The sequence below is a fragment of the Gossypium hirsutum genome, chromosome D05, assembly GCF_007990345.1.
Source record: "Gossypium hirsutum isolate 1008001.06 chromosome D05, Gossypium_hirsutum_v2.1, whole genome shotgun sequence".
NCBI classification, from domain to species: domain Eukaryota; kingdom Viridiplantae; phylum Streptophyta; class Magnoliopsida; order Malvales; family Malvaceae; genus Gossypium; species Gossypium hirsutum.
The window spans coordinates 10,261,551-10,285,723 of NC_053441.1; the positions used below are offsets into that span (position 1 = coordinate 10,261,551).

Below are 24,173 nucleotides of genomic sequence, written 5' to 3' on the forward strand. Positions count from 1 at the left end.
GGTTTTTTCCAATAAGGGTTTTTCACATAAAATCTGTGTGTTCTTATTTTTCTTTCTTATTGCTTTACAATTATTCCTATTACCATTATCAATGTTAATTATAACATAACAATATAAGAGAACTGTGATTAAACCTCTTATTAACATATTAATTATTAAAGTTTAAGTCCTCTAGATGTAATCCTTTCCCCAACTTATACTTGGCTTTATATAAAATAGTGGATAAGTTTATAAGGTTACAATTATTGCTTTGTAACGTTCCAAACTTCTTTATGATCATGTGATATTTCATTAGGTGACTATGATAACTATATGATGATGAAAATCATGACAACAATATAACTAATTAATAAATATATGTGATTATATATGATCTCTATATACAATAAATATATATTGCATGCATAGTAGATATGATTAAAAATTTCGTTCCAAAAAAAAAACACCCAAATGATTAAAGATTGTGGAACGTAGTATTAGTGTATGATGTGGAGACCTGAAACTGGTATTTTTTATTAATTTCATCGATTAGAATTTATATATATAATATTGAGAGATAACACTATTTTAAATATTTGATAAAAAATTTAATCACCATTCCATATAAATGATGCAACTTTTAGTATGATAAAATACTAGTGGTTTTCACCAAATTATTGGTGAAAAAGAAATAAGCATGTAATATGTCATGATATTAATAATAACCTTAGCTTTTTGTTTATTTAAATGAAAGGTGGTTATGGTACATAATTAGGACAGGTGTAAGATTAGTGAAGAGTATGGGAGCTTCCACTTAATTTCTGTCGAAATTGTGGGTAACGCACAAATATTATATGATGCAAAAGGAGAGTACCAAAGAAACCTCATATACGCAATACATGGAGATGAGTGGTTTAATGTTTTTTGGGGATGGGATATACCAGGAGTGGGACAACAGATAGTCGAAGCAGCAAAAGAGAAATTTGTTGCACTCAAAAAGATTACCCACATTTCTAAACAAGGAATGGATAGTTCACACAATCCTTAATTTGTGAGAGATGAATTGTACAATTTGTTGCTCCGCTTAATCATCTAAATTATTTTATACATACAAATGAAGTCTTACATCTGAATTGATGTGACTTATATCTTAAGGGAACAATGTATAAAAAAGGTTGGGGGTGGGAGAATTATAGTGATTCTCATCCATTTAATCATCATCAATTGTAGCAATAGGGGGGATGGGAAGTAACATGTATTTGAGTATTAGGTGCTGAAATTATTTTAATTTCATAACTTCTTTGTTTAACTTTTTTATAAAATGTTTAATATTGTATCTTGATATGTGTTTTATTATGATACTTATACTTTGAAAATGTATAATTTAGCACATGAACTATTAATATGTTATTTATTATGGTGCCTGATATTAACACTATTAATGAATTTTTAAACTAGTCAATAAAAATTCGAAACAAATTTTTTTGTCCCCTTAAAATGGGAAAATTTTTCTTTGCACCCTTTCAAAATTGTAAAATTGTAAGCTAATTTTAACTTGAAAAATGATAAACTTATAATTTAATCCTCGTAAAAATAATAATAAAATTACACTTTTACTACTAAAAGGAAGTGTAACTTCACCCTCCATAAATATATATCCAATCCGCCCTTTTAACTTTCAAATGATTTGGGAGTGTTGAAAATACTTGTACAAGTGTTTGTACTTGTGGAAACAGATAATTAGGTAATGGGTCGGAAAAAGAAGAAGAAGAAAAAAGCTTCAAATAGATCATGCATGCTTACACCAAAAAATTCATGGTCGGTCCTTTGTAACCCTTATTATTTGGTGAAAAATGTACTAATAAGATTCTCAAGATTGGGGACCTTAAATTATCAGACAAGACTCATGTTCCTCCCACTCAACATTTGCTCAATTCTGCCATGCCAATCAGTCAATTTTTCCTCCAACTTGTTGCTTTCGAAAGTTTTAGAAGAAGAAATTAAAAACTACAACCCCTTTAACCAGAACAATCTCAGGGATTTAGCAAAGTAATCTCTCATATTATATACATACACACACTGAAAAGGGCATCTCTACAGCTAGTTTAACTCACTGTTTATTACTTTAGTTATAAAATAGTGCATAGTTGAGTGGTAGGCTGGTCCAATTCTAAGCTAATGCCTTCTATATTGTGCTGATATGGTCCAAGTTGGTGTAATTCAAGATGAATAAGAATGTCCCAATAATTTAGCTTAGCTGGTTTAGTAACAGATTCAAAATTCCGATATTATGGTATAGTTTTAACTTGTATATAAAATAAAAAGATGAAAGCATATTCCTGTTGTGGTGAAATAATGGAGTCCTTGGTATAAAGAAAAAAATGGTTCCATAATATCTTTGTTTGAAGATTTTGTGTTAAAAAATAAAAACCTTTCCTTTTCCACTTTTTGAGGGATACTAAATTCAAGCAAACCCTTTTTTTGCCTCTTCTTCTGGTGGTTATTATCAACCCATTTGTCCATCAAATTTTCAATGTGAAGCAACTTTCTTTCTTCCAGACGGTGTAATTTTCCCTGAAGAATGGCATTGAAAGGAATTGTTGATGGGATGCGAGAGACAGAGGGGATCGGTGTTAAGGAATTGATGCAATCTTTCCGCTTTACATTATATAAATCCATCTCGTTTTCCAAAGAGATGATATTTATAATATTAATCAAACCAAACTCCGAGTGGTACAATGAACTACTTACCATTCGTTGTATCTCAAGTATTCTGGTCTTTTTATTATTATCTTCTTTATCTACCAATTTCTGAGACGTTTCTTTTTATTTCTTTTAACCCCACCACAATTTCTTAAATTTTCAACATTTTCACCACTTAATTTGATTTTTTTAAAATTTATTTGGTAATATATGTCAACATATTACATGAGGAAGCATATATTTATTATATAGTAATAAAAAGGCCTATTGGGTGGATTATTTAAGAAACAACAGCCACCCCATGCCTGAATTAAAGTAGTATAATCATGAAACATATCTGATGCTGAAGCTATAGATTATTTGAAGGAAGTTGCTAATCTTTCAAAACTATAACTATGATTACCATGTGTCGGAAAACAGCCTTTTTTTATTATAAATTTGTACAAATTAATGATATTTTTTAAATATTTTCATGCTTTAGTTTTATTTCGTTTTTCATGTCTATATTATTATATTGTTGGAATTTAAGCCTTAATTTATTTATTTAAAAATTAATGAATTGCTTGTCAAACATAATAAACGCATATTCTAGACAAGTAACCAAAAAAAAATTAGATGAAGGGTTTGTTTTTGTTACGGTGAGTGATGTAGCCATTGGCTTTTAATTATTATTATTTGGTTTGGCACTTGGCATCACATGGAGTTTTATGTGGGGTGGTCCTTAACCTAAAGAATATTTTGGTCCCGTATTAAATAATGCCTCTATATTACTTTAATCAATTTATTTATTTTTAATAATCAATACCTGATTATTACTACCATAAAAAAAGCAACTTCTAGGAAACCCATTTTACTGTAAAAAAGAAAAGAAAAGAAAAAAAGCTGCAAAGTCAAAGGCAAATTAGGGTACCGTACATTAACATTATTAATTATTTGAAGTTTAGCATTTCTTATTTTAAAGGATTGTCCTTCATAAGGATCAGATGAAATTTGAGTTTTTTTTTTTTTTCAAATGGTTGGAATCTGGATTTTTTATTTTGGAATTGTGGGCTTTTATTTGGCTCTTTTTGGTAGGGTTTTTTTTAATAAATTTGCTTACTTAGTTCCTCCATATTCCTCAATTCAAAAAAATCCTCCATTATACCTCAATTCAAAAAATTAGTTTAATTTTTAAAATTTTTAATAATAAATACCAATAAAATTAAAAATATAAGTAGATAAAACTTATTTATACACTACTAGTGAAATATTTAAAATTCACAAGTAGGGCTAAGAGTCAAAAAGTACTATAGGGTATTAAAATAAATAAATATTAAAAAAACAATTATCAATTTTTTAAGGGTATACTGAGAGTGTATTTTTTTATTCTACAAGTAGTTACAAAAAATTGTCATGTCATTATTTTAAAATATTTACCCTTATAAATACTTGTCAACTCCTAACTCTATTGTGAAGGTCGAAGGACAAAACCCCAACACGGGGACAAAACTTTCTATTGTCGAGGGCAATGTCAATTGCTTGGCCAATGACACTTCGAAGACTTCTCTCGAAGAAGTCGACCCCCCTCAACACATTTAAATAATAGGTAAAAATATGCTCAAAATTCTTATACTCTTCAAATTCTAAAATTCAGATCTAATTGTTAACATAGTTAAAGTTCTTTTGTCAAATTCACTTATATGACATTTTAAAATATAAAAAACTCAACAACAACCATGTAACAAAAAAATGTTGTAATATTGAACCTGAATTTAATAGAAGAATTTTAACGATGTTAACAATTGAACTTCTATTTTTAAATTTGGAAAGTAGATAGGCTAAATTCTAAATATATGAAGAGTATAAGAATTTGGAGCATATTTTAACCTAGATATTGAATAACCGATGAATTAAGAATTTTATGTTGAGAACGAGATAAATTAAAAAAGTGATTAAGACAAAAAAAAATTGTATTAAAACGATTACAATTGAATTATTGTTTTTTATAAGTGTTTAAAATATAATCTTTTTAATTTAATTAAGAGGATAAAATGTATTAAACTAAGTTGATAATTTCAGGAGAGGCTAAAAAATTAGGCTATATTATATTAAAATGATTGATTGGGTTAATATTATGAATTAATTAGATACATCTATAAGCTTTATAAAATTATACTAAAAAGTTATATAATTTTAAAATTATATTTATAGTTTTATATTAAAAACTGTCCACTAAAATTTTATTTGAAGCAGTTTTTTATTCATATTGTTTAAGTTTTAACAATATCTTATATAGTGGATGTGTTGTTATTTAATATGAATATTTTATGCCTCTCTTTTATTGTATAGATGATTTTATTAAGAATGTGGACATCAACTTCAAACACGGATTGTAAAATAGATATAGAAGATAATAATAATAAAAAAGAGTGTTCATAAGTTGTTATGGTTTGGGTTTGGTTGGGTTCATACATGATATTAATATTATATCCAGTTGTTTAAATAGGAAAATAAATGTGCTTCAGTGTACTTAAACTCTCGTATTGAAAATAATATATATTGATGCTAACTAAGCTAATACTCAGTCTTTTATTAAATTTCTAAACATAAACAACTTAACATTTTTTTAATACAATATAACATATTGTATTTAGTTTTCATATGATGTAAATTACATAATATATAAAATAAAATAAAATTTACATATTAGAAACTAGAAAATCGGTTGACCAATGCTAGGCTTAGAATAGAAATATTAGAGCCACAACAGACTGATATTTTAGATGGGTCTAAATTTTTTGTTAGACCAATTTGTAAGTTTAATATTTTTATTCAAACTATTTTATATTTCAAAATATTTTTTTAACTTTACCAATAACCCGACTTTTAAATATGTCTATCAAGCCTCTAAAGTTCATTTTCTTTCTTTTCCTACCTCCAATATATTTATTAATTATTTTTTTCATTTTATTCTACTAAGTACATCTCAAGACTTCAACATTTTACCAATACACTTATATGGCTATTGGCATCATAAATAGATAAAATAATATTAAAGCTATACATTAATTTTGATTTATTTTTTATTTTGATTTAATTGTATACATTTAAAAAAATACACATATCTATTTATTTTTATATTGGATAAGTATAATAATTTGTGTATGTAATAAGTAAATGTGAAAAAATATTATATTATAATATCTATAATGTTGTTAGTTGTTTATGAAAAATAAATCAAATTAAAATGTCATGTATAAAACTACAAAAAATTAATATTTATGTATAATTTTGCATATTGAATTAAAGTTCATGTGTAATTTTAAGATATATTAAAAAAAATGAAAAGTTGAAGAATTTTCTAATAACGTAATCAAAATTATTCAATGCATGGTTGGCTTAAAAAGCAAACAACATATCACGATTAAAAACTTTATTTACTCTTTTGATCAAAAGTGAAATTCGTTCAAATCAAGGTTTTTGAATAGTGAACATGCATATCAAACATGTTGATTGAGGAATAAGAATCAGAATTCAGGTTTACAAGAACTTTGATGGGTTATTGACTGGTATAATAACAAAAGAAGTATAAAGTGGTTAAAGTTGCTTTACAAAAGATCAGAGGTGGAATTATAGCCATTGAAGTCATTACATTTTTCTTTATCATTTATTTTTCCATTTCATACCTTCCAAATTCTTATGATGTCAATTGCATGATATCACTCTACCTCATAACTTAAATAACCTAATCTTAAGATTAAAAAGCAATATATGTTTCAAAAACGCTTAATAATTAAATTTACGTCTAATTATTTGTATTATTCTTTTAGATATTTGAAAATAGGAGAAATTATTTGGATAAATAGTCATTATTATTCTTTATTTTTTAAAATGTAATTAGCAAGATTGTGTAGATACTATACTGATAATTACATTTTCTTAGGTTAAACCTAATTATTATTCGACCCACCTCGATTTAATTAGGTCAGCTAAATGTCTTTAAAAATGCAAACAAAATCGAAATGCCAAGAACCCATTTTTTTTTCCTTGTTAATTATTCATTTGTTATACTATATTTTAGTTATAGTAATAAGAATTTGACCTTTGCAAGCGGTTTTAAGTAAGAAAACATATTGCATGAACCTTAAAAAAGAAAGAAAGAAATGCAAACATTAAAGTTGAAGATATAAATAGATCATCTTCAAAAATCCTAATTATGAATAACAAAATAGAGAGTAGTTGATACATAGCTTCACTCTTTTCATTGATCTTATCCAAGTTTATGAGATTGAAGGATGGGAACTAGCAAATGAGTGGAATATTCTTAGAAATTAAGGAAATAATGGGAATAGTGGTAGAAGTGGATAAGGATCAAAACCACGTAGCCATTAGCCATGCAATAATCAAAACCAATGATGGTTCACGATTATCATCATCTTCATATATATAACATTATTATACGTGTTTTTAGGGGTGTCTTCAGCTCCTTTAAAACTTAAATAATTGCTTTAATTTGGTTAAACGGTGGGTAATCGAATTTAGTTCAGTCGGAGGCCGATAATAATTTTTTAGAATTTTGATTATCGGTTAATTCGGTTTGAAATTGGGTAATTAATCAAATTAACCAACTAACCGAAATATTTGCTGCTTTCAAGATTTATGTAGTGTTTTTAATGTCTTATTTGTTGTTTTCACCTTCATTTAAAGTTTTTTGAACTATTAAATAAAATAAAATGAACATTAGCAATGTATTTTTTATATGTTTTATACTTATTTTAATCAAAAGATAAAAACATATAAATTTCAGTTAACCGATCGAATTAACCAAAATATTTCGGTTCAGTTAATGTATTTGAAAAAAAATTTAATTCACTTAATGGTTAAAAAATTTTACATTTCAAATAATTTAATTAATAATAATAACAATTCAATTCAAATATTAAATCGAACCATAACACTCACATTTTCAAAGGATAATGATCCATAATCCAAATTTAATATAAATATATAACACCCAAAACATGACTTGATTTGGATAAACAATGGGCCAAAGATCCAAGTGAGCTAAGCTGATATGACCTCCAGATCCAAAAGAGTCAATACGTCAATCTAATAATTTTGATTAAATCTATACTAATACAAAACAAGGATATGCTTTGATGCGTTGAAATCTGTATTATCTGCATTATATTAATATATCATAATAAACATAATAATGAGGTACAAGAATAGACGAATATAAAACGAATTGTATGAACTATTAAATTAAAGCAAAGGAGAAGGGAAGGGAAGAGGCTTTTCATAATGTGAATAGGGCAGTCAATGTCATAGCCCAGTTCCTTCTTCCTAATCACACAGGAAGTTCAAAGCCCATAAAGCTCAGTCTATTACATTTACCTTTCCTCTTGTATTATATTCATAGTTAAGTCACTAAATATTTATTAAAATTTACTTCTTCCCTTCGTCTCGTATCCAAATATAAAATCTCACAACATTGGCAGGCACAAGGGAAAGCATATAGCCTACATGGCCCTCAAATTTCCTAAATTTAGTGCTTGAATCAATGGTGGAAACTCCCCAACTCTTATGCGATTGTTTTGGGATATCAGGCTTTAACCCACTTTATACCCAACACTGAACATCACCCTTTTTATAACATGCAACAAACCAAGTTAGTCGTGAATTGAGATCATATTTAACACTATAATTCATTTTTGGGTACTTGTCAAGCGAAGACGTGTGTAACTTATTACTGCTTCTGCACTATAGAAACATTGAAGATGGATATAAAAAGGGAAGAATAGGAAAGAAAAGGAATCACAAGAGTGTAGCCAAAAAATATATATATATGACCACCTCTCCTATACAAGAGCTAGGGACTGTTGAAATATTTGCATGGCTTGTTTAACAGCCTCCACATCAATATCTATCAACTTTCCTGTCTTGGATGACACAACGGCGCATTTCTTCTCTTCTGCATTAGGAACAAACAGTTTCCCCTTTTCCTCTGAGCAAAACAAGCCGATGCTGCACTCAAATTTGCAAAGCCCCTTTTATGATTTACATATATTGTTGATGTAAATGATTTTACATAAATCTAGAGACACTCACCTTGGTTTTTCTCGTGCAGTTGCTAGCTGTATAGCTGCTGTGTTTGTAGCGATCACCCCGGCTGAATCATTTATCAGAGCAGCTAGCTAAAGAATCATCAAAATCATAGCTTAAATTAATGGAGGTTTCCAGTGTCAGACTTTGAAACATAGTATGTTTCTTTTTAATCTCTGCAGACAAGTGAAAAAGGGTTGTTACCCTGACTCTTCATTGTTCCTAAAGTACTTGGACTGGATATAGAAATATGATTCTATACGTATATGAAAAACCTTAGAAAACATTGAGAATACTCGTATACGCTTCTCCGATTATAAAATGAGTTGAAAAAAGTGCATACCTGCCCTGGGGTAGTGATGAAAACAATATTAGCATCATCTCCTACTTCTTCCTCCACATTCTCTCTTTCTTTCTCGTGTGGAATGACAAAAAGTGGCTTAAATCCCCTGTTGGCACAATATAAGATATTTGATTATGTTAAACTTGATAACTAGTTTTAGTCAATGTTTTCAAAAGTGCTGAGATCATGCTCTTTCAACTCAAGTTTATCAGCTAGTCTACTCTGTTATTCCAACTCAAAAGTGAATGTCGATTTACCTTATATCCTCAGCTATTTCAGCCCATACTTGAATGGGGAGCAAGCAATCAGTATCACCTCGAGACTGCATTGAAGCCTTGGAATCCGATTCTATTCCATGAATCACTATATATTTCCCTTTCTCTACACCCGCATTTCTGTATTTTTCTGCCACAACCTCCTTCAGCTTCATCGAAATCGACACTCTTAGGGGGCCAACCTCGTGCCTCGGAACACTCCGAAATGGTCTTCCCAACCAATCAACCATCTGATGGTACCTATAGCAGTACGACCCCACTTAAACCAAAAACATAACATTGAATTCCGAACCGTAATCATTTTCTCTTTAAACAAAGCTTTTCTAATTCACCAAAAGTATATGAATTAGTGGCTTGTTGTAAAACTCACTCACATGTTATATCCAGCATCAGAAAGATTCATGCTATCTGCAGGAAAAGATTGGGAAAGGAGTAACCCAGCACCTGCTGCATTCACATTTGGATAAATGTAGCTCACTCTATCTCGAGCGGTGGTCATAAACAAGAAGGCAGCATGGCCAAGACCCGCCAGTTTTGTCGACAAAACCATGTCATAGTACCTATTCTGCAATTTCACAATCTACATTCAATCTAATCCAATATGGAGCTACATGAAAACATTGAATACCATTGTTAAATACCCAAACTTTCATCCATGAAAAGCCAATAACCTTAAGAAGTCCAATCATGTCGGTGTATTCAGCAGGATCAGGCCAGTCATCGTCAGGGTCATAAGCATTAGCCCATCTCACATTCTTGTTCAGTTCAAATGTCTGCTTTCCTCTTGCTGATGCCAATATATCCACTTGAACACCAGGGTATCTGATCAAAATATATTAACAATTAAAGATGGAAATTTCATACCCAAAATCAGAGCTTCAACATTTTGGTTGCTGTTATTGTTATACCTGTCTTTGATCAATTGAATCACAGGGAAAAACAACAAGTTTTCATAGACACCACCAGAAATGACACAGCAACATCTCCTGACATCACCTCTGATTTTCAAAGGCAGTGAAGCCAACTCCACGGTGAACCCCTTTGGGAATTTCAAGAAACCGTAAGGATTATCAGGGTCTTCAGGGGGCCTAGGATCTTCTTCTTGCTTGCCATCAGTGAACAATGAACCATATTCGGAGAAGGGGTCTTCCACATCATCTTCAAAAGGATCTAGCCATGGGTTCTTTTTCTTAGCATGGGTTCGAACACTTGGCCTAGTTTTGGTGCATGGAGAGTGGTCTAGTGGCCTAAAACATGGTGGCTTAACTGTTAAGTGAGCAGAAGGAAGTGAAGATGGATTTGAAAGAAATGGAGAAAGAGCTTTGGGTAGTACAGTAGTAGCCATTGATTTTTAATTTTTTTCAATTTCTTTTAGTTCTTTTTACTGGTTTTCTAGTTGTGAATTGGAGCCTGTGTGAACTTTTCCGGGCATTAGGATATGAATGTGTGGAAGGAACTTGGATAAGTGGGTCCCCAACCTAAGCGTATGTCTTTTTGTTTTTTATTGGATAATCACAGAACAACACTGCAACATTTCAGGACTCTCAATTGCACCCTTGACTGCGTTTTTCTTAATACAATCCTCATATGTGAGCTAGGTTAGAACAAGAAAATATTAAACTTGTCTTCTTCTTTTTGCAAATAAATCTATTTGGTAATTTTACCCCCAAAATTAATTATTTTCGCAGCTAATGCGGACTCGGGTGGGAGTAGGACAAAACAAAAAACAACCTTTTAAAAACCCAAACCCTATCTGACGTGGCGCTCTTTCATTGGCGGATCCCTCTGATTCTTTGCTTTTTGCCATCAATATCCGAAACCACCCCCTCACCACCGAAAATTACACCCAGTTCCCTCGAAAGCACCAAGCTTTTATTTCCCCCCCTGATTTTCTCGTCTCATTTTCCTACCACCCAAACAACACCATTCTCGAAAACAACAATTGACCCACTTCCAGTATTTTGCTTGTAACAAAATTTCTCTAATATCACCAATGCAGCACGAAATTTGTGTCCTCCCAGCTTTCTTCTCCACTAGCATTCTCTCACCTTAGCCCTACGGTCTTAACCTTCCTTTTCACTCCATTACTCTTCAATTACTGATTCAAAAGCTCACTGTTTAGTCAAGAAAACTTCAAATTAGAAACTTTTGTAGGGAAATTTTGAGAAGATAAAAAATTTTGAGCCCTAAATGTCGGGACCGCCAAGGGTAAGGTCGGCTAACACTGCAACGGAAATGGAAGCGAGGTCGGTTCTGGGTCCGGCTGGGAACAAGGTCCCGACAAAACCGGCACCAAAATCGACCAAAAAACCGGTCCAGCAAACACCTGAGGGAAAAGACAAAGAGAAGGTTAAAGAACTGGTAACTCCACAAAAGAAACCAACGCCGGCTTCTCAATCGTTGACTTTGACTGCATCGATTTTGAGGCAGCAGGAAAGGAAGGCGGGGAATTTTTCGATGAGTCTGTCGTGCTTGTCGAACGGAGGAGCATCGTCTTCATCGGCTGGGTCGTCGTCGAGTGGGATGACTGGCGGAGGAGGGCGGCGGGGTGGTAAACATGGAATCGGTGTTGGAGTGAGGAGGAAGCAAAGTGGGCCGAAAGGGGAGAGTGAGGTGATTGTGGTGGATTCAGGGGAAGGTGGTTGCTTGGATAACAAGAAAAGATGTGGATGGGTCACAACCAATTCGGGTATGTTTTTTAATGTTTTCTGGTCTTCTTTAAGTTTAGATTATTTGGTTCTCTTGATTCGTAATAATGGTATCATTCCTTATATCTCTTGTGCTTTGGAGTTGATTTTTATGTTAAGATAGTTGAATCATGTTTGAACTTGTTGACCGGTCTTGAGTAAATTGGCTGAAGGAGATATTCTGCCTAAGTAGTAACCCCTTTACGTTGGTTTGATTTTAATTAGAAGAATTGAGGAACAACTTGACACAAGTTACACTAGTCGAGTCCTTCCTTTTTTACTTTTTTATGAGTTTATATTTGATGCATTGTTTGTGTATATATCTATACACTTATCGTGAACTAAATAATGACACTTTATTAAAAGTTTTGAATAGTAAATACAGACAATTTTATTTTTAATGGGATGGCATCATTTGGTTCATTAATAGTATATAAATTTATGTACTGTGGGTCATCTTAGATAGCAAGGAACACATCTTTGTTGTATCATTTATAGTAGTTGTTGAAAGGAGATTGCTGGTTGCTTAGTAACCAAGTTTGAAATTGGCTCATTGTTGATTTTGACACTTATATTAGAGGGTATTCATATAACAAAACATTCTGACGGTTGAGAAGATTTTTACTCTGAGGACATTTGAAGCTATTTAAGAGTGATGTTATCCTTTCGGTTGGAAATGCAAGCAAATTTGATTGAATAGCTTTCTATTTAATTATCTGATCCCATATAGAAGTTCTTATGCTGCTAGGAAGGATATAGCTTCTTCTTTTTCTTTAGCGTAGAAGGTGTAGTTTGTTTTTATTCTTTTCATTTACAGTATCAGCATCAAATATTTACGGCTGCATATGCTGGAAGGAATGGATAGGTAATATTGAAGAGCTCTGTACTAGATATTTGGAACATTCTTCACAATGAAAGGGGGGAGAAAGATTAATGCTTTAGTGGCTGTTTGCGTTCCCTATATACTATATTCTTTCACATCTTGAAGTTTGCAATAATTGCAAGTTTTCTTGATTTGGATGTCAATCGTGAAAGCATAACTTTTCTTGAGCATTCTGGACAGTCTTGTTTTCCTTTATTGAATTTGGGCTATGGCAGATAGTTTTTGGGATTTTGGCTTAGGTTGTATTTGCTAGAATGTACTATTTGTCTAAACGTTTCCTGTGTGATTGACTAAAACCGTGCAACTTTAGCATTTTATTAGGGAATGGGATATCTACTTTTTATCTCAACCTAACTTTGGACTCACCTGAATAGTACACCATTCAGTGTTTGAGCATGGCTGTAAATTTGGCCAGCCTGACACTTCTACGTTAATGATCTGGACAATCCCATACTTTGAGCAAATTTATCAGAGAACAAGCCAATGAAAATGGTGTATCTTAACTCTAAGCTTTTTATGCAATATTTCATGCTACACCTAAATGTATGCCCTTTTATATTACATGTGAAGAAAAAGTAGACTCTTTTCTTCTTGTTTTAGATCCTCAGTGTTTCAACTAGAACAGCAGGTTATATCTGTCTGGCTATGTGTGTGTTTGAAGATTCCTAGTTGTAAAATACAACTTGCATTTAATTTCCATGAACAACATTTCATTTTTCTTAAAGTACCTGTATCTGTATGTGTCCAACACATTTCCGTACATGGGTATGAGCCATGAGGATATGACCCTCCAAATACCTGGAAAAACTTAGACAAAGATAAACATACTCGTGTCAGACATATCATATCTGACACTCCGAGTCCAAGTATTATAGACTCACAATGCTATAAAATTGATGTTATCTTAGTAATTTCTGATTGATCTAACCATGTAAATACTATTAATATAATTTATGAAGGGAATTTTATGATTGTTCTGGTAAGCTAGACCTGAAGCTATTAGTCAAGAATTACAGATGGATTTGAATTTTTTTTTAATTACAAGGAATATTGGCATTCGCAGGAAATAAGACTAGAACCCAAAACTTGCTGTGCATCCAACAATTAATTGAGTGCATGAACTATTTGAGGCTTTGCCCCAGGTTGAGATGGAATAATATTTTATTCTTAATTAAGGCTAAGGTCTCTAGAGATGTTCAGATGGAAGGGTTTGGGTTGAAGTTAAATGGAGGTCTTGAGAAAGATAGACCAAGGTTAGCAATTTTCTTGGCAATTTCAGATTGATTTTTTATTGCATAGGAAAAGGGCCCCAAAGATGGTGGGGCAATCTAATGTATATGGATCCAGTTGATAGAAAGGGGCATCTGATTCAAATTAAGCGACAAAAAGGGCAAAACATTGATCACAATGTAAGTGGTTTTGGAACTCAGTCATAGGGTAAAGTAGGTAAAATAAGTTCTTTAGCTAATTTTTCATCAGGTTTTAGGCTGATAGCATTTATGTCGAGTTGCATTCATTTTTACAATTTCCAGCTGCTTAAAATCCATTGCCCCCTGTCGTAAGCATGTTTTGTTGCTCCTGAGTCCTGCTATAGTTCTCTTCGTGGTTCTTTAAGGCTTTTGGGACCTTTCCCCACGAAAGTCCTACGGCTTCTACTGATGTACCACTTGCTTTTAGTGTATTTTTCAGGTAACTTGTATCATTTTATAAACATTTGCAAATACTAACTGCTTTTTGTTCTTTGAAAGATCTTTGTTATGTCGCTTTTCATGATGAAGAATGGGGAGTTCCAGTTAATGATGACAAGTATGTAATTTGGTTGCACTATTCATCTGGCTGTACCTTTTTTTTCTCTTTTAATTTCTGCATGAGACGTTAACTTCCTTGGCTTGTTTATTTTGTAAATGCAGGAAACTGTTTGAATTGCTCAGCTTATCAGGTGCTTTGGCTGAACTGACATGGCCTACCATCCTTAGCAAAGGACATTTGTTTAGGTATTGCTCATACTCCATGAACAGTTGTGTTTGAAAGTTGGTCCACTGTGAGGCCTGTAGTGCTTGTCACGTTTGCTTTCAAGTATTTGTAGCGAGTATTATGTATAAAATACTTACTTTTATAGGTGGGTTTTTGTTGTGGTTGATGCTAAATTTGGCTTTTATTTGTATGCAGGGACACCTTTCTGGAGTTTGATCCCAGGGCTGTTTCTAAACTAAGTGAGAAAAAGATAGGAGCTCCTGGAGGCCCTGCCAGCTCTCTGCTATCAGAACTCAAGATTCGAGGCATCATTGAAAATGCACGCCAAATATGCAAGGCATGGACTTATTCTCATGATTGATTTGTTAATCTCTACTTACAAATTGCAGAAGTAAAATTCAAACTCTTGGAGCACACTCTTATTGTCACCACTCACCGGTGTTTAGCAAAGAAAGCCCTAGCTAACTTACATATTATAGTGAAACAACCATCTATATGAATGGCTCTGAGTCATTTACAACGCAGTGAATTAAAGCACACTCACAGTAGATTTTATTATTTAACAAGAAGTTCTGTTATATGCAGGTAATAGATGAGTTTGGGTCATTTGACAAGTACATTTGGAGCTTCGTGAATCACAAGCCAATAGTTGGTCAATTTCGGTACCCTCGGCAGGTTCCAGTCAAGAGTCCAAAATCAGAGGTGATAAGCAAAGACCTGATCAGAAGAGGATTCCGAAGCGTGGGGCCGACAGTTGTATATTCATTCATGCAAGTGGCTGGATTGACTAATGACCATCTTATGAGTTGCTTTAGGTTTCAAGAATGCATAACAGGGGTGGAATCAAGGGGAAAAGTTAACAATGATGAAGCAAATGATGAAACTAGAAAAGTTGAGGAGACGACTGCCTTGGGATACCTTGCCTGGACTCGGGGTTTCTAAGTATATAGTATTTCATCTGGTATGGGGGTTTGGGATGAGAGTTTGTATTTTTCTTGTTTTTACTGTTATTTGATTGAGAGCTTTCACACCATTTGAATATGGTGGATGATGATTGATGTTGTGGGGGAATGTTTTGTGTACAAAATGTTTTCTTATGTAGAAAAAATAGGGGGAAACATGTTGAATATCATAAATGCCAATGGGACTATATACGGTGGAAATCTTCATTTCAAGAAACTTTAACTTTGAAGAAGAAGAAGAAGAAGAAGAAGAAGAATTGTAAGAATTGTCATATCAGGTGAGGCGGCTGAGAAAATCTTCAGCTTAGAAAGTGAAAAATCTTGGCAATGCAATCTGGCGTGGGACATGGGTAAACGAAACGTGTTTTAGAATATGGACTGAAAATTAATGCTAATGGTCCCGCTGTTTGTAATTGTAACAATAATTAATTGCTGTTTTGTTTGTTTGTATTTTATATGTTTATGTTATATAGATTTTGAATCTATCCACGTATTTGAGTTTGAGTTTGAGTTTGAGCTTATATAACATATATGCATAAGAGTTGTCTAATTATATTGTATTGTTTTAAACTTCTAGGTATTTCATTTGACTGGCAATTATGGCCTTGTCATTGGGCTTTAGACTATTTTTCATGTACGGAATTTGGACGTTTGCATGTGGGGGGCGCACACACTTGGAATCCGACTTAGCCAAGTCGTCGATGGCTTTTCTTATTTTCTTCCTCTTTTTGTCTTTTTACAACACAACTTTGATTTCTTTTTTAAATTTCGACTTAATGACTCATTTTACTCCCTTTTTTTTACCATTTCTTATTTATAAAATACGCTTTTCTCTAAAAACAATATTATAACAAATTCCAAATAATAGTATAACTATTTAACTGTCGCTGATCAAAACAAGAATGAAAAACCTCATTATACTCCAACACAAGCATCATTGTGTAAAGATCTTGGCAAAATAAAAGCTTTTTTAATTTGACAACGATTAGTGCAGAAATGTTGATGGAATTTATTAAAGCTGAAAATATTCAATTATTCTTTTTCCTTTTTTTTGAACCCATTATGTTTTATACTCAAAATGAAAAGAATATGTGGGTTAATATTAACTTGATTAGCATCAGGGCGAAGCCGGAACAATTTTTTGGGCGGATGAAATTTTAATTTTTTATAGTCTATATCTTTATAATTTTTAAAAGATTAAATCGAATTTTTATAATTTTAGGGGGAGCCAAAGTGTAATTTTACCTTTTCTAATTTAATTTTCTTTTAAATCTCAAAGCCCTAAATAACAATTTTACATTTTAGGGGGGCCGGGGCTCCTGCCAACCCCTAGATTTGCATTAGCAGGAATATATAAATTCGAGTATGTTAAAATACATTATTCCCTATTTATAAGTTGAGAAGGGACTGTAAATAGTTACGGACACCAAATTATTCAAAAACAAAAACAAACACAAAATGAAAAGAATATTTACAAGAAGCTGATGCTTGAACAGATTTCCTCTCCTATTCTGTTTTTAAATTGTGTGTTTCCCCAATTCTTCTGCAATGTTGTATATACAACATTCTAAGTTCATAACAATTACTGCTTATAGGTGACAAAATCATAGAAACAACTCTTTGTCCGCCGGTATATTTTCCCAGAAAGACAGATATAAATCCTAAAATAGAAACGAGAAAAAAAAACTCTAAATTGATCTTATGTTTTGAGATATTAATTCCATCCCATTTTTTTTATTCAACTGGACTTTGCTGAAACATTCTTCCTGAAATGGCAGCTGCCAATGCTGCTGTGAATTTTGGGTCTTTCGTCAAAGAAGTAGCCATCTGTTCCACCAAATATTGTCTGACTTGCGGTGAATCCATTTTTGGCTGACTGGAGCTGCAGATTCTAGCTACATCACTACCACTGGGCTTGGTTTTGCCGAAGTCTAGAGTCATGGTTGGTCCAGATGGGTTCAATGAGGCTGAACCACGGTGGCTTGAACCTGATGTTGGTTCCATTTGAGGAGGAGGAAGATGGTTGTGTTCACCTTCATATGTTGCGATCACCACTGATTGATCATCAATACTTCTTTGCACCTAAAAACATCAACCCAAAAATCAATTTTAGTTTAATTGTTTTCAGCTGAAAATGTTTGATGAATTGTGGGTTGGAACTTTAAAAGAGTTTTGATTTTACAAACTGTAATGCAATGACGCCAGCCAACCAGGGTTTACCTTCTTTTTAACAGGGCAGGTTGGAGCAAAAGAACACTTGAAGTAAGCTCTTGGGGAAGGATTATCCCTGGTCACCTTCTGCCCATATTTCCTCCATTGATATCCATCTTTTACAACCTGAATTTGTTCAACCAATTTGCATAAGAAATCAAGTAAATTTCTTCGAGTACTTGAAATCCACAGAAAAATATATATATTTTATGTGAAATTATCTTACAAGGCTAGTATCAGATGCCTCAGTCCTGACATATACTCTAGAAACTTTGGCCTTTATAATTTCTTCTTTGGGTTTCTTGCATGAATCTTCATCAGTTGAGCTGCTCTCTGAGTTTCCAATGATCCCAAAGTTATAATTATCGTTGTTGTTGTTGTGGTTGTTGTTGCTGCTTTCAGATTTTCTTTTCTTTGAATGGCTGAGTTCTTTTTCTGGGATTTTGCTCATTAAATTCGTCAACTGGCTTTGCAAAGCATTGTAGCTCTCACACATTGCTGCTAACATTTCTGTCAGCTTCTTGTTTTCTTCGTTGACACGGTTCAATTCTTCCACTAAAGCACCACTCTGCAAAACAAACAGCATTAGATTCAGTTTCAGATTCCAAGAAAAAACAAAAAAGTCTTATGTTAATTTTAATTCATTTCGGAGTTGGAACTGTTCCATATGTAAGATATGCATAAACTCACCTCTTCTTTCATAGAAAGTTTCTTTCCAAACACAATCAAGTTGCCATTTCCACTTGGTTCCTTCTTCTGAAACATATATGATAACAGATTGAAAAGCTTTCTCAGTATAAGAAAATTCAAGTAAGAAAACAGGAAATAACACAACAACATTTCCAGAACAAAATTTTGATGTACCGGAGTGTCAAGTGGTAAGGGCCTATCTGAAGAAGGATTTAGATCCAGTGAAGTATCCACCCATGAAGAAGTATCCATAGCTTTTTTCTCCCAACAAAAAATTGCTATATTTCAACCTTTTAACAAAGACCCAGATCCAGTTTATCTACCAAAAACCTGGAAATTGCCTCAAACTCACCGAAGAAGAAGAAGAAGAAGAAGAAGCTAAGTTTCGCTTGAAGTCCTTCAACTCAAGTTGTCCAACCAAATCCAGGAAGTCTATATATTATATAGAAACAAGAGAAAGAATAAAGGGCTGAGGAAACTTGGAGCCAACGGTGATAAAAATAAAGAAAGAAGAAAGAAAGATAAGATAAACAAGTGAGAAAGAAGGTGGCATGTGATTTGAGTTAACCTGATAAGAGCTATAAAGTAGGAGGGGTTTATTTAATTATATAGTAGTACAAACATGAAGAATGTGCTCATCAATAAAATAACTTCTAAAAAAAGAAATTTAGATGATACTACTTATCGATTTGGTTTGAAAATCTTAAAAAAGTAGTTTGGTTATTTGCCAAAGTCAAGCACACCTTGGGTGCTCTTCCTTTCTCTTCTTGTTTTGGGGGGAAGAGAGAAAGTTGATTGTTGACTGAGTTTATATTATTTTTGTTTATAAAAATATAGTTATTATTTTTTATTGTATATAAAAATAAAATTATTATAAGCGATAGTAAAAGAGTTATTAAGTTATTATTATAAAAGTTAAATACATCCATTTTCTTTTTCCAATGATGGGAGCTTTGCCTTTTTGTCATGTTTACGATGAATTTTCCAGTTATATGAATCACTACTATTTATGATGTTTTTTTATAGAGTGAGTAGAATTTTTCTCTATTGTCATTTTGCTTTCCCATATTACATTATTTATTATACCTTCATTCCATTCGTATTGTATTATATATCATTATAATTTATATTTTTTTATTTCTATAATTTGATCCAATTTTAATAAACAAAACATAACATTTAAACCATAAATTAATTAAAATTATTATAAATATTCTTTTGGATCATTTTACAAAATTAATAATTAATAATTAGGTGGTTTCAATTACTTATGTGAAGATAAAATTTTAAAATGTTATGGAAAAAGGGACATAGGCTTGATGGTCCAAATCTTCGCTAAGTTATTTCGATGGTCCAAGTTAATCTATTAAAAGGGTAACTATTCTATTTTCTTCATGCCAAAGTCAAATTTAAAATATATAAAATAATTTTTCGATGTCTATTAGCTCGTATAAAATATAATTAGAGAAATTGTCTAGCTTATAATGACCTGAAATTTCAAAAATTTACAAGATAACACAACTCTTTAAATTTTTTTAATAAATTAAAAAAAATGACAAGTTTTAAAAACTAGTTTTTTTTAAGTGGTTCCAAGTGCAAATATAATTATAATCATAAAAAAATATACCAACTATAATTAAAATTAAATCATTACAATACATAAATAAATAAATACATCTAAACTTTATTAAAATAAATTTAGGCAATAAGACTTAAACTAAAACAAATCTGGAGAGAATTACACATTGGTCTTGATAAGGAGAAAAATTAATCAACTAATCTAATTGAAATAATTTTAAATAATACACTGATTCTTGTTTTATTAGAAAATACCAATTGGTTTCTAAAATAAACTGTTATTTCAGTTTATTTTTACCCGATTCTGTAAATTCTCAAATGTTAAATTCCATTAAACAAAAACTTAGCTTTTGGGGTTAAAATAATGAAGGTTGTTTTCTGGAATAAAACAGATAGGGAAATTGTCAACGCTTTGACAAACACATGTTTAACCTGTTTGTACTTAATAAAGTGGACGGTGGAGACAATAAATAAATGGGGTTCCAAAAGTCAATCTCCGACTCCGACACACAGAAAAGAGGAAAAAGTACGTAGACCTCAAGACTCGGGCGTGGACCATGACTCACTCCCACTAAACAACGAATATATTTCGTGTTTGACCAGTTCAATGAACCTGTAAATTTTAAATTCCAAGATAGCAATTCTATGTCTATGTCCAGTTAATTTACATAACCATTTTCACAAAGTTCTGCGCCCCAATCACTGTCTCCTTTAATTTCTCTCTCCACGATCTAAATGTTACATTTATCAAATTCAAATACCTCGTGTTTTTATATATTCATCTTCTTTTTACGTTGGTTTCTAATTTTTATTTAATATTTGATAAATATTATTAGATTTGCCAATCATTTTTATTTTTTTTATATAAAGGTTGATTTCTTATATTTTTAATGTTTGTGATTATTATGTGTAAGTTTTGTTTAATTATATTTCTATTTTTTATTTATTTATGTTTTGTATTGATTTGATTTTATATATTTATAATTATATTATAATTATGAATGTATTATATTTTACACATGTAAAATCAAGATTTGAAAGTCTTGTTATATATATAATAAGTGATTGCCTCCTTGTTTCAAGTAAAAAATAAGGAATTTGTTTAAATTTATGGTTAAAATAATTTTAAAATATCCAAGAGATTTAAATATTTGTCGATATGGCATTTAATTAACTACAAAGTTAATACTTTGTGAATATTAGGATCTAAACAGGGGCGAAGCTAGAACAATTTTTTAGAGGACCGAATGAAATTTGAATTTTTTATAGTCTATATCTTTATAATTTTTAAATGATTAAATCAAATTTTTATAATTTTAGGGGGGCCAAAGTACTATTTTATCTTTACTAATTTAAAATTTTAAAAAATTTAAAAGGCCTAAATGACAATTTTTTATTTTAGGAGTGCCGGGGCCCATGTCAACCCCCCTAGAATCGCCTCTGGATCCAAACTTAAATTACATACCATGTATACTATAAGTAGATTATTTAATTTTTTTAAATTTAAGTTTAATTACATGTATTAGGGATTGACCCTTATAAACGACAAATAAAAAAAGTAGAGAAGATCAAACACAAATATTTTACGTGAAAAACTTCTCTGAAGAGGATAAAAACGACAGGTAAAGGAGGCTTCAGCTTTTTACTAAATGAATAAACAAACGAGAGTACAATATGGAGAAAATAAATCTAAATGTACTAAATGTACATTATCCAAAACTTCAAATACAAAGCCCTAACTTTCATAGAATTCTCTCAAAAGAGGTACAAAATTCTCTCTATAGTTACCACGAAACCTCTCACCAAAACTCATATGCGACTACATATTGTCGCCCCCCAAAAAACAACATTATAGTACTACATCTTTAATTGACCTTTCAAAATAGGGATACAAGGCCCTTTTAAATAAACTAAGATTGAAGGTTTAATCATACTAAAATTTCCCTGAAGTAATTAGAGTTTAACGGGGAAAAAACAACAAATTTTAATTGGGAGAAGAAATCTGATTCATGTGGAGAACACATCGTTACGTCGTAACGTCTCCATTTGCATCGTCATGACATTGTTTGCCGTCGCAATATTGGGAAACTTCTTGTCGTGACGTCGCCATTTATTCAACCGAAAATACGAGACACACCCCACAATATACAAGTAGTATCCCAATATATATTGATTGAAATCAATGCACTGTGATTATTTGATTTTGATTGTGGTTATCCAAATATATTATATGTGATTATATTTGAAATTGCACTTATAATTAAAAAAAAAACCATTTTACCATTTGTCTAGAAAAGCACCTACACTTTTATTAGAATGAATAAGTCATTAACATTTGATTTTTATTAAATTATATAAGTTGTTTACTTATAAATTCTTTTCATCTCAACTAAGTTATTAACTTTCCATTTCAACTCGAATAAAATCTTTATTTATTTTTTAATTTGTATTTAAGTAAGCATGCTCTTAACAAAATTGATCTTTTCTATTGACAAATATGTTTTTTATTGTTTAAATTTAATATTAATTATATCAAAAAATTGATATAAATATATATTTAAGTATATTTGAATTTACATCTCTAAATTATTGCAAAAGTAACCATACCAACCAAATTAGAATAAATTAAGGAGGAATTTGAAAAAGGAAAAAAAGAATATGTTTGAAAAGACATGTGGGTGCAGAATGCATTGTATGTTTGATATGAAGAATAAGATTAGGCGTCTAGTAGATCCTCAAAAGTTCATGTATCTTTCGGATAAGTTAATTCATATCACGAGAATCCCCTCCCCAAAAAACAAAGGTGGAGTTAGATTCTGTCTTCGGAAATTTTTATTGGTCCGGCGTAAGATTGAGACATTTCGTGTTTAACATTTATTTTTCTTACACAAATCTTAAATTACTCATCATCTTCCAAACTTTTCAATGAAAATCCTATTTTTGGTAGAATTCATGATTTTATCGTCTTAGAAGCCCTGCCTCGGATATGTTTGCATGGTTGTTGGACTTAGTCCCTCCATATATCGATTTGGATAAAGATTTGGATTGATTATAAATTATTTTTTAAAAATAATTTTTATTAATTTTATTAATTTATTTAATTAAAACTAGATTAATTGAATTGAGAATTAATAATTTGATTGATTTAAATACAATTCTCATGATTGCAGTTAAGTCGTAAATAAATAAAGATGTTAAATATAAATTAGGTGTGGAACATGAAACAGTTGAAAGTGAGAGCAAAAGTCATCAAATGGATGCCCTTGTCTATACAAGTTGGAACATTTAAGACAGAAGAGGAATTCCAAATGGTAGATATATAGACCACAAGTTTGACACGTTTTATCTCCTCTCTTCCAATTTCAACTAATTAATGGATATAAAATTTTAGATCCATCTTTTATGTTTTAGATCGGTTTAGTCCAAAAAATAAGCTTAAAATTTTGTCTAAATTCGGTCCAAGTTAAAAATGCTAAATTCAAATTTGATTCGACCCTTTCGTATTATTATTATTTTGATGATCTTTTATCTGGAAATAAATTTAAAAAAATATAATACATCAAATATACTAAAAATATTAAAATACATGTTTCCCAACAAATTGAAAATACATTAAAAATGTCTTTATACTTAAATAACACTAAGATAATTGCAACTTATCAAGCAAATGTCTCTAGAATAACAGAGTTATACAATATACAAACAATAACAACAAAATAGTAGTATTATAATAACAAAATGGTCAGGTCGGGATCGGACCAAAAATTCCTACCCGAAACCCGGCTCATTTAGAAAATGGACTTT

General features: G+C 31.4%; 3 protein-coding genes across 4 annotated transcripts; 1 reads left to right on the plus strand and 2 right to left on the minus strand.

Annotated features, from left to right (window-relative positions):
- Nucleotides 1–8,420: 8,420 nt before the first annotated feature.
- LOC107906420 (photosynthetic NDH subunit of subcomplex B 1, chloroplastic) lies at nucleotides 8,421–10,756 on the minus strand. Of its 2 annotated transcripts, none has more exons than XM_041093650.1 (7): nucleotides 10,293–10,756; nucleotides 10,056–10,206; nucleotides 9,759–9,949; nucleotides 9,367–9,624; nucleotides 9,110–9,215; nucleotides 8,773–8,858; nucleotides 8,421–8,688 (listed from the first exon to the last, which is right to left on the minus strand). In XM_041093650.1, exons 1-7 carry the CDS (start codon nucleotides 10,727–10,729, stop codon nucleotides 8,523–8,525), a joined length of 1,395 nt encoding a protein of 464 aa, XP_040949584.1. In that variant the 5' UTR covers nucleotides 10,730–10,756; the 3' UTR covers nucleotides 8,421–8,522. The 2 variants fall into 2 exon arrangements, with proteins under 2 accessions (XP_040949584.1, XP_040949583.1); XM_041093649.1 differs by having other exon boundaries at nucleotides 10,026–10,206.
- A 386-nt stretch (nucleotides 10,757–11,142) lies between these two features.
- LOC107906421 (probable GMP synthase [glutamine-hydrolyzing]) lies at nucleotides 11,143–16,400 on the plus strand. The gene is made up of 5 exons (XM_016833402.2): nucleotides 11,143–12,073; nucleotides 14,703–14,760; nucleotides 14,865–14,948; nucleotides 15,124–15,265; nucleotides 15,514–16,400. Exons 1-5 carry the CDS (start codon nucleotides 11,575–11,577, stop codon nucleotides 15,868–15,870), a joined length of 1,140 nt encoding a protein of 379 aa, XP_016688891.2. The 5' UTR covers nucleotides 11,143–11,574; the 3' UTR covers nucleotides 15,871–16,400.
- Nucleotides 16,401–17,341: 941 nt separating this feature from the next.
- On the minus strand, nucleotides 17,342–19,404 carry LOC107906423 (probable WRKY transcription factor 40). Its single transcript, XM_016833403.2, has 5 exons — nucleotides 18,966–19,404; nucleotides 18,792–18,857; nucleotides 18,328–18,669; nucleotides 18,111–18,227; nucleotides 17,342–17,972 (listed from the first exon to the last, which is right to left on the minus strand). The coding sequence occupies exons 1-5, from the start codon at nucleotides 19,041–19,043 to the stop codon at nucleotides 17,625–17,627; spliced, it is 951 nt and encodes a 316-aa protein (XP_016688892.1). The 5' UTR covers nucleotides 19,044–19,404; the 3' UTR covers nucleotides 17,342–17,624.
- Between the last annotated feature and the right edge of the window lie 4,769 nt (nucleotides 19,405–24,173).